General features: G+C 40.1%; 1 protein-coding gene across 2 annotated transcripts in view; it reads right to left on the reverse strand.

Moving 5' to 3' along the window:
* Positions 1 to 9,655, reverse strand: part of EIF4ENIF1 (eukaryotic translation initiation factor 4E nuclear import factor 1) — a 20,560-nt gene extending 10,905 nt beyond the window's left edge. Inside the window, exons 1-6 of one of the 2 annotated variants that reach the window (XM_010289837.1) lie at positions 9,537 to 9,655; positions 6,228 to 6,301; positions 5,275 to 5,402; positions 4,414 to 4,709; positions 3,558 to 3,759; positions 2,109 to 2,284 (exon numbers count right to left, since the gene is read on the reverse strand). In XM_010289837.1, coding sequence (XP_010288139.1) covers positions 2,109 to 2,284; positions 3,558 to 3,759; positions 4,414 to 4,709; positions 5,275 to 5,402; positions 6,228 to 6,301; positions 9,537 to 9,632 — 972 coding nt within the window. In that variant the 5' untranslated portion in view covers positions 9,633 to 9,655. The remainder of the gene's footprint in view (positions 1 to 2,108; positions 2,285 to 3,557; positions 3,760 to 4,413; positions 4,710 to 5,274; positions 5,403 to 6,227; positions 6,302 to 9,536) is intronic. The other variant, XM_010289838.1, reaches the window with a different exon arrangement.
* Positions 9,656 to 9,766: the final 111 nt, after the last annotated feature.

Consider the following 9,766-nt stretch of genomic DNA (forward strand, 5'->3'; position numbering starts at 1 on the left):
TGCATTCTTCAAGTCAACGGAGTTTGCATCATCAGCAGAGTACTGGCAGCTAGCACCTTCTCCCTCCAGGCAGGACTGAGGTCACTACACAGTACTTCATAGAGTTAGTCTGTCCGAAGTCACTACAGTTTATAGTGACTGTTTTTCTTTGCTAATCATTACAAGTATTTAGAAAACAGTGCATTATAAAATTTAAGTCAAACTAAAGCTTCTCCTATCTTGCAACACAGCATCCAGTTAAAAGCCTGCTCAGTAAGCACAGATGCCATTTCACCATGCAGCATGATTACTTTCAGACAAGAGAATGAACAGCTTCCTTCTGACAGAGAAGCTGTTTTCTCCAAAACAAGGAGCACTCAACACTATTTACAACAGCAAAACCAAGATAGTATTTATCCATTTGGTTTTGATTGTTTGAATCTAGCATGTTACATGAATTATGACAGTTATGTAAGGAAATGTACAAATTACTGTAATACTTGTCACAGGTGTATCACCAATACAGAGAAAGATTACTACAATATGCTCTGGCTAGTCTGAAACTCACTTTTTTGACAAATTATAACATCTGCCCACTGAAGTTTATTGGGCACTTATTGAAGTGGATATTTTGCGACTTGGGAATTCCCTGCTTTTGAAAGGAGTCATCATCTTGCAGATATACTGAAAATCAGGCTGTCAAGTCTAAAGACATATCATTTACATCTTCTATAGGGAGAACAAACTCTCCACTATGTATTTGTTGAATTACTGCCACTGTATGATGAACCTTTTCAATGTAAGCAGCTTTTCCACATTAAAGACTAGGTCAGGATTCTATTTTTTAAAACCTTAACATTTCTAAGCTGTGTATCAGGTCGTGGTTTTTTTTTTTTTAATTTGTATTCTGACAGTATTCAACCTTAACATTTCTAAGCTGTGTATCAGGTTGTGGTTTTTTTTTTTTAATTTGTATTCTGACAGTAAACACAATTTACCTTTCTACAACACTAAGCCTTTTTACTCAAATTCTATCTATCATCAGTTATACTATCTAGAACAGTCAATAGTAGCTTTTCTTCCTAGTAATGGAGGGGTCAGAATAGAAACATCATCAGTTTATGAATTAGGCCCATGCTTAGTCAGTACTTGCTGGACCTGCTTACCCCTTCTTGTGGTAAAGGGGAAAAAGCATGCCGAGATACAGATCGGTTACAGCTTTCAGACTAAAAACAGTGAACACCAACCATCCACTACTACCCTCTAGAGATCAGATGTTCAAGAACCGCACGCTACCAACAGGTCTACCAGAATCCCCATCAAATCATGGCTGGAGGTAAAAAAATCCACTGTTGGAAGAAACCAGCGGTGGAAGTGCCAGTATTTTTCTTCATAGTCTTGTTACTAGCTCCTAGGTATCAGTGGCATCCCACATATGACTTGGGCTACACAGAGTATCTACCAGTCACATCAATAACGTTGTTAAACATGCTTTTTTTGACTGAATCAGTAGGCTATATTTGTTTTTCCAACTCAGTAGTAATAGTTCTAAATAGTGAATTAACCACTACACAGAGGTTTAAGTAATAAAGATTCAAACCCTTTCAGACATACATCCTTTCAGCCGTACTACCGGTATCGATAACAATGCAACTGTATCTCAGAGACAGTGTTCATCAGGTGTCTCCACGCTTACTGCCTTCCAGGAAGCTTGCACAAAACATCCATTTGCTGCAATTCCCAGACTTTGCTGCAAGAGGTTGTTTTCAGCTATGCTAAATTTGTACAGTGAATCTCCTCTAAACATATCCGTAATAATTCCAAAGATGATCCTTTTAGGATGCTGATTTTGAGTCTCCAAGTAATGATCAAAAGAAAGGAACAATAATCAGCTGCTTCGCCTCATGCATTTTCTTTGGAGATGGAGCCAGTCCCAGGGATAACACTTCAGAAGTAACATCCTAACACTCCAAAGCTAAATCTCTGCAAATTCATCTCAGACTTACACACTCCGTAAAGCAACTTCCACAAAGCAAGAAGTTTTAGCTTTCACTCAATGCAGCAGCAGCAAAAAGCGCTTCTCACCAATACAGCCAGTCTTAAAAAAGACAACAAAACCAACACCTCACCGAAGCCAGGCCAGGAACACTTTTATCCAAGTTAAAAAACTCATTGAAGTCAAACTCTCCTGGAGCTGGTTCTTGTAAAACGGCTTCCCTAGGAACTTCTTGATCTGCCGGAGTTTCATTGGCAAGGACAGTTTGCACTTCATCCTCTTCTGCCACTCCACCATTGCATTCTATCCCTTAAAAAGAAAAATCAAGGGATTGCTGAGTCACTGAACTTGATTCTTTCCTGTGGGAACAGTGCCTAACAGTCAACGCATTTGCCTAGGAATTAGAAGTACAGGACCAAAGTAACCTACGCAGCCATGTCATATTCCATCAGTTATATTGTGCTGGCTGCAGCCTGCCACAACAGGAACTAGCACCCACTAGAACTCCTAGCACAGAGCTTCTAGTTTGTAATTAAGACTATCTACTTCAAGAAAGTAAGAATTGCCATTGAATCATGCATAAACAACTTCATCCTGATCAAGCCAGGAAACACAAAGAACCTGTCAGACTTTGTCACACCAAACAGACACAGCCACTACAGCAAGTTCACAGCTGCTGCCTCCCCCCACCTCCATCAAGAATCCTTTGGCAGCTCCTGTCTTCTTCCTAAGTGCCCCAGAGAGCAGACTCCCTGAAAGCTGGTACTTGACATGAGTTCTTAATACTGTCAACATACGACAAATATTGCTCCTACTCCTCCAGCAGGAGCAAAGCACGTGTCATTGTAAAGACTCAACAAGCTTGGATGGGTGCTGCAAAAAAAGCGGTAACATGACTACAAACCTAGTATGCTTGGAACTGTCCTACATTTTAGTTAAGTGAATACACAACTAAAGCTGAACTCTTCAGGTTTGTTGCCCACTGCAGAATTTCTAGCATTAAGAAGTCATCTTTTCTCTTGCCTCAGAGAAGTTTATACTGCAGTTTTTACAGTGGTAATAATAAACATAGACTTGAAGTCCAATGACTGCAGACGAATTCAGACAGGCTCCAAATTCAGCTTAAAGCTATGTAACTGGCAGCTTTACGTCCAGCTCAGTGTTCCTAATGTTAGTATTACTCGAAGGAAAAAATATTTCAAGTACCTCAGAACATTAGCTTAATTTAAACCAAGCCCTTAGCACCCAGCAGGATACAGAAATGGACAAGACCCTTTTTAGTAGCCTACAGATTCCCAATGTCATTCAACCACCACACAAGGCTTTTTCCTCTCACCTCTCCATCCTGTCTTTCTTTTGACTGAATAGCATTTTATCACTTAAAAGGTATTTACAATCTGAAAGATCAATCACAGGCCTTACATCTTGTGCTTCAGGATGACCAAAAGCTACGCAAGTTTAAGATAAAGGTTGCTAAGCTGCATTACTCCTTACACTTGCCTGGATCTGTAACAATCACCTCTCTATCCAGCAATATGCCATACCAGCAGACAAGCAAAGCTTTTGTCAAATTTGCCATTACCTTCCTTTAGTGAGGCCGTGCGTCGCCTTGTGCGTTTTCTCCCTTTGTGATCTTCCTCCAGAATTTTATCATCAAAGCCTGTGAGCTCAATGGTTTCAGACTGACTTGTAGGACCAGCAGAGAACCACTCAGGTTCCTCTTCAGTGTAAGAGTCATTCCTTCTTCGCTCCCCAAAGACACGCTTGCTGTCACCAAATTCCCTCTGAAGTGGGATATTAGAAACATTAACCACAAAATGCTGTTTCATAAGATTCCTCCCTGACCTCCAAAGCAAATGACAACTTTTTCACACCAGTTCTGGGTGTTTTGTGGTTTTGTTTTTCTTTAAGGTTTATATGCACACTCTGCATGCTCAGTAAGCTTTTAAACATCACAGTTGAATTGCTGCTTCATTACACTGCAGGCTATGGGTCTGCAAGTGCCTGTATAAACTCAGTTTTGTATCCTGAGAGTATGCTAGTGGTTCCTCCTTTTTTAAAAAAATTAAAAATGCCTGAAAGCATGGAAAGCTTCCATCTGCTGACGTTAAAGACAATGCTCACTGACAACTGCTAGGTCAAGAACTACAAATGAACTATTAGACTTTTGAGTATCTTGCTATTAAGTCTACCACAGGCAAGGTTTGTAACATACACAGTTTTAGATGCATCCCAGTTGAGCTGTCCAAAGGACTGAAAACTAAGTTTTTGAAGCACTGAGTGCGCACCCTTTACACCATAAAGGTGCTTTTAAGAAGAAATGGCCTACTTGTGTGGAACACTTAATTGCTGTATGCAGTTAACCTGCCCTATTGCTTTCAGCGCAAAGCATCCAAAACCTCCGATTTAATACGCGATCAAGACAAGAAAGAACAAACCCTGAAGCGTTTATCTTTGTAGTCCCTCTCACGATCTCGGTCTCTTGCATCTCTAGAATCACGTAGGTCTTTTTCACCACCCCGGTGGTCTTTATCAAAGTTACGAGAAGAGATAATTCTTCCGCTGCCAATCCTACGGCCACCAATAACACGGACACCATCATTCTCCTTTTCTAATGGGCTCCCTGCTCGACGCGAGCTAATAGCTGCAGTTACATGACAGCCGCCTCCAAAGCTTCGCCTTTGTGGACTTAAGACTACATCCAAGTCATCTTCTTTCACTCGTTCTCTTGGATCTACGAGTCAACGACCACACAAAAAGCATTGAATTCAATGTCTTAATACAAGCAGTTATCTGTATAATAGCCTTCTGTTCCATAGCCTTGCTGCTGTCTCAAGAGTTTGAGGGAAGACACTCATGATTTATTTTTGCAAAGCTAACCTAGATGAGACCGCAGGAAGTGTGAAGGAAAAAAATTAAGTTTACAGTTGGATATTGAGGAATCATTGTGGTCTCCTAGGAAGTACCTGCTTTCCCACGACAGACCTTCTAAGTACTCAGTCTTGAATTGCAGGGAAATTGTCCCCCGCACTTGCATTATTCCATATGTATTTACTCTTACATACCAAGAATAGTAGGATATGATAACTGACTGCTCCCTAAGTCTGTTCTTAGATAAGTTACCAGAATACCAGAAACTAGACTATAGTCGGAGCAACCAAGAATTCCTTGATGCTTATTCCATGCAGTCAAACAATTTTCAGAGACTTTGTTTGGTCTCCTTTGTGTCATCTCAAAGGACAGGTTTTGCCAACAGCCTATGTTCAGTTTTGAGTCTTGTGCTATAAGAACACACTTACCTACTATCCTACGCATAAGAGAAGTCCTATCTGAATCCAAGTCTTTTTTAAAGCTTTCCACTGGTGAAGTTCTTCCTGAACTCGGATATAAAGATGCATGCCACTTCTCTGGATCCCAGACACCATCACTATGGAAATAAAATTGCAGGATTGTTTACTACTTGTAGTCTAATCAATAATTTATACTACTGCTGCTGAAAACCTAGGACTCACTGACAAGCAATCTGTACAAGTGAAATATCTTTCATACACAACTTCCGAATCTTTGCCTCCCTATACGTTATTACCTCCATACATGGTATTCTGGATCCCTTCTGCAACAGTGAGGAAGTATAATACCCAGCATCATATTATAAAAGGGACAACACATGGACATGCCCCACTAATTATTGCTGAAGTTTGCCTGATACACTGAAAAATAGCTCAAATAGATCATATGCTGCTATTCTCAAGCATTCAGAGAATTCTACCTCAGTCTCATACTTCTTTTACAATAAATTCATATGAATAGTAAAGGTACTTCTGTTTAGCAAAATTACAAAACACAAGACAAGAATACTCTCGCCTTCATTTTTAAATGAGGTACACTGTCATCATGGGAGAGTAATCCATCAAGCAAGTCAGCTTGTTGCAACATGACCTAGTCAGTCTGTGCTATACAGCCATCTAAATTCTTGGTAGTTTTTCCTGCAAGTCTGCTAGACTTCTGTTGTGTGAAGTTACTTTTCTGCTGGATCGCATGTTATAATCTTTGTTCAAAGCACAAAATTCCTAGCTAGAGCATTAAGCCTTTCCCAGCAGATCAGTACTTCTGAAAACACTGTCATACACTGAACTCTTGAGCATATAGATCTTGCATCAACATAAGCGCACTTCTTAGCTAAGAACTTTTGGCAATATAAACTTTTATTTTGAAAGAAATGTATATAGTTTTTGTATAATCAAGAAGATACCTGTCATATTTTTCAGAAAGACAAGAAGGTCTTTGCTTAGAGTAAGGACGCTCTTTAATATCCAGCAGTTCCTCCTAGAAAAAGCAAGAAGTTAGTTCCAACACTCACCCAGACAAGATTCAAGTAACCTGAAATATCTATTCCAGACTGCCTGTTCAATTTAGTGTTTTAATTTGACAACCCAAGTTTCCCAATATGTTGATTCATTTCCTGCGAAATATTGCAGTGAAAAGTTGATATTAGACAGCAAGTTTATTTTTTAGTTCTTCTACCAGCAGCCACTAAGCCAACACTTATTTGAAGCACTAAGCTTACTAAGTCAGGTTCAGTCCTCATTAACACTTCAAAGGCTGTTCACATCATACATGTTTACCTATTCACTTCCCTGGACAGTTCAGTTTATAAGCAAGACAGGCATCATTGATACTGCAGCTAGTGAGTGCTCAAGATGGAATCAAAATTGCTATGTTTAACACTATGTAAGATTCAGCAGGTAAAAAAAGCATTACCACAATACCAGTTACTAATGTACATCTGGAGATTCCAGACAAGCTTGCCATTTCTGACCACCACCAATTCCAAGATATCTAGATGTGCATTATACAATTATCCACTCCACCCAAGACCAAATCAACACTGAATGATTCCTTCAGTTTTCCCACTTTCTACCAGCTTTCAAATAAAGTCCTTCATTTACTGTTATTGCACACCCCTGTGCAGTTAGTCATTTGAGGCAGACTAATAATCAATCTACAGTCTCATTGCAGTTTGCTACATTTAAAAAGCGTTATTAATGGTGTGATCATCAGTGCTTTGAATCATCATTAACTGGGCTGCAGTCAAGACATACATTTCTAATTAAACTTACTCATTCTCCCTAGATTACCTTTATTCAATCTGCCTCATTCCCAACTGCACAAAAAAACAATCAGTGGGCAGCTGGAAGGATAAAGAAATCCTAACAGCAGACACTACACATCAGCCAAGCTGAAGGAAATCTCTTTACCTTTTTCCCCAGAATACAATCTCCTCTAGAGCTTTTACATCATTATCCCCATGTGATTAAAATCAGTTCATTAGCTATGTGAGCTTGATACTTGAAAGTTTCCAGATGGCAGCTTGATAGCTGGACAAAACCTTAATATGCACACACACATCCAAGCATCACCTTGTACTCATCTTCAGCAAAAAGAGTTCCATTAAAGGGAGGGAGACTGGCCTCTCTGCCCACAGCTTCCCAAAATAAACCTTGATCTATGAGGAACATCAGTGCTGTAACACTATCACAGCCTGATGCAGACCTCACAAGCATTAACAGCACTGCCCATCGCCAGCCTGGAAACTCACTGTTTTGCTGGCCACGAGAGGGAGTCCATAGACTCAGTCAGATGCTACTGCAATTCTTCCACTGAGTGAGGAAAATTTGAAATGTTTCTTGGCTTTCGCTCATTAGCTGTGCACCCTTGGAGCAACAGCTTCCAGAGAACTAGAAAAGACACAGCTTGGACTATATAACACTCTCATAATAGATGAGATTGACATAGGCACTTCCAGGGTTTTCATTTTTTTTGTTTAATTCACACACTAGTACTTTTCATTGGAGGGGGCAGAAAGTGTTTAGCTGTTATTAAACAGTTTTATTCAAACGGTTTAGAAGGATTCACAGTATAAGCCAATTGTTTTCTTACTGGTAGTAAATGAATATAAACTGTTAAAGGAAATCAGTCCCTTCTCCAAATCAGCAGCACATGTCCTGAAACAGTGTTCCTCCCATCCCTAATTAGTAGGATACTGGATCATGTGAAAATGCCTTATGATGTTGATTACACAAAAAACCTTAAAACAGCTATGCTTAAAGATGCTACTTGTAAAAAAACATACCCACACATTATGCAAGATATTTTAACACAGATTGGTTTCTGGTGTTTCATGACTTTAGCCTCCTTGGAAACCAACAGATAAACAAGACTGGATGCATTCTGGTACTAGTTCTGCAACTTTGTCCTGATCAGAAACTATAGGTACCAAATTAACAAAACTTAAGCTACAAATGCATCAGTTCCAGCATACAGCTACTACCAGCACTAGCTGAACACTGCCCCAGAAAAGCAAGCAGAATTTGAAGTTGCATTCAGTTACTACTCTTGAGAGGGAGCTGGGCAAGACTGAACCAATACAGATACCGCTTTTCCATTGGCAAAAGTTTACAGACAGCTCCTCTCCTTCACTTTATAGTTAATTGAATAACAAGCTCTGAACAATAGCATATGTCACATCTCAGAAGGTTAAGTGTACATCTTGCCTAAGAAGTTAGAATTAGAATGCCATACTACTCCCCTGTAAGGTTTGCCCATTCTGACATACTTGGTTTATTGTTGATGTCTAGCCCTACTATCTCAAGAGAACAGAGCCACAGTGATAATTTCTTCTTTTACAAACAGCCTACTGGGAAGCTAACAGTTCAAAATTCCTCAAGTAAGATAACAGTCAGCAACAGTACACTGTCTCACCCTGTTCCACACTTCAGGCCATTTCTTGCAAAGTATCTTAATAGATTCCCACAAAGCAATGACCACCTGTTCCCACAGCTTTCAGCAATGGGAAAATCAGCCACCATTAAAGACTCCTTCTAAAAGCATGTTTCAGCAGTGGTACCAAAACCCTGAACAAGATCTGAACCTTAAACCCCACAGCATATGACACTCACTTAGTACTGAAAGAATCTTTATTTGCAAATTATTTAGTTATTGCTCTTCCACCCATACATATATTTAGATACCACAGCAAAACAAAAGCACCTGTGTTAGAAGTTTTAACACTAAGCATTGGTTGGAGTCCTAAAGTGCTTAGGCTTCCAGCAGCCAAATATGAGCTATTCCAAGATTACAAAAGGCATCTTAGTAAACACATTAAAGCTCCTGGGTAAGATCTGGTGTGCTCTATGTTTCAAGGAGGTGGCATCTGCTATAAGGAAACATTTTGGTCAGCTTCTTAAAGGAACATCGCTGAAAGCAGAACTAGAACTATGAAGTACAAGTGCTTGAGAAAGCTGGTAGAACAACATACTTCAGTCTCTACCATAATCTCTCCAGCACATGCTCCGGGGTGCTCAGATATTAAAATAAGGTGGTGGGAATCAGAAGTATATCATGGACAGGATTGCAATGCTACATCACATTTAGCAAGCTGCTCATTTTACACCATCGTGCAAATCCTAATCCAGGCAAAGGCTTTTCAGCCTCCACCTCCCACTCTCCCTCCGTGACCAAGAGCTCCACACACAAGTTCAAGAACGGGGAGAGAGCTAACCTTCGTGTAACGATGCGGGTATTTTGTTGTAACTCTGCTCAACTCCAGGAAAGCATCACCATTCTCAGCTTCTGTTACGCCTCCTCTTTTATCCATGGTTACTTCAAAGCCTTTGACCACGGACCTAATTAAACAAAACCAAGCCGTCAGATTTGGAGACGTGCATCTCTAGCGGGCGCGTTTTCCTTCCGGCCTCAGACTTACCAGTGCCGGGACACGAGAGACAAGCC

Source organism: Phaethon lepturus, unplaced genomic scaffold (assembly GCF_000687285.1).
Source record: "Phaethon lepturus isolate BGI_N335 unplaced genomic scaffold, ASM68728v1 scaffold2706, whole genome shotgun sequence".
Taxonomy (NCBI): domain Eukaryota; kingdom Metazoa; phylum Chordata; class Aves; order Phaethontiformes; family Phaethontidae; genus Phaethon; species Phaethon lepturus.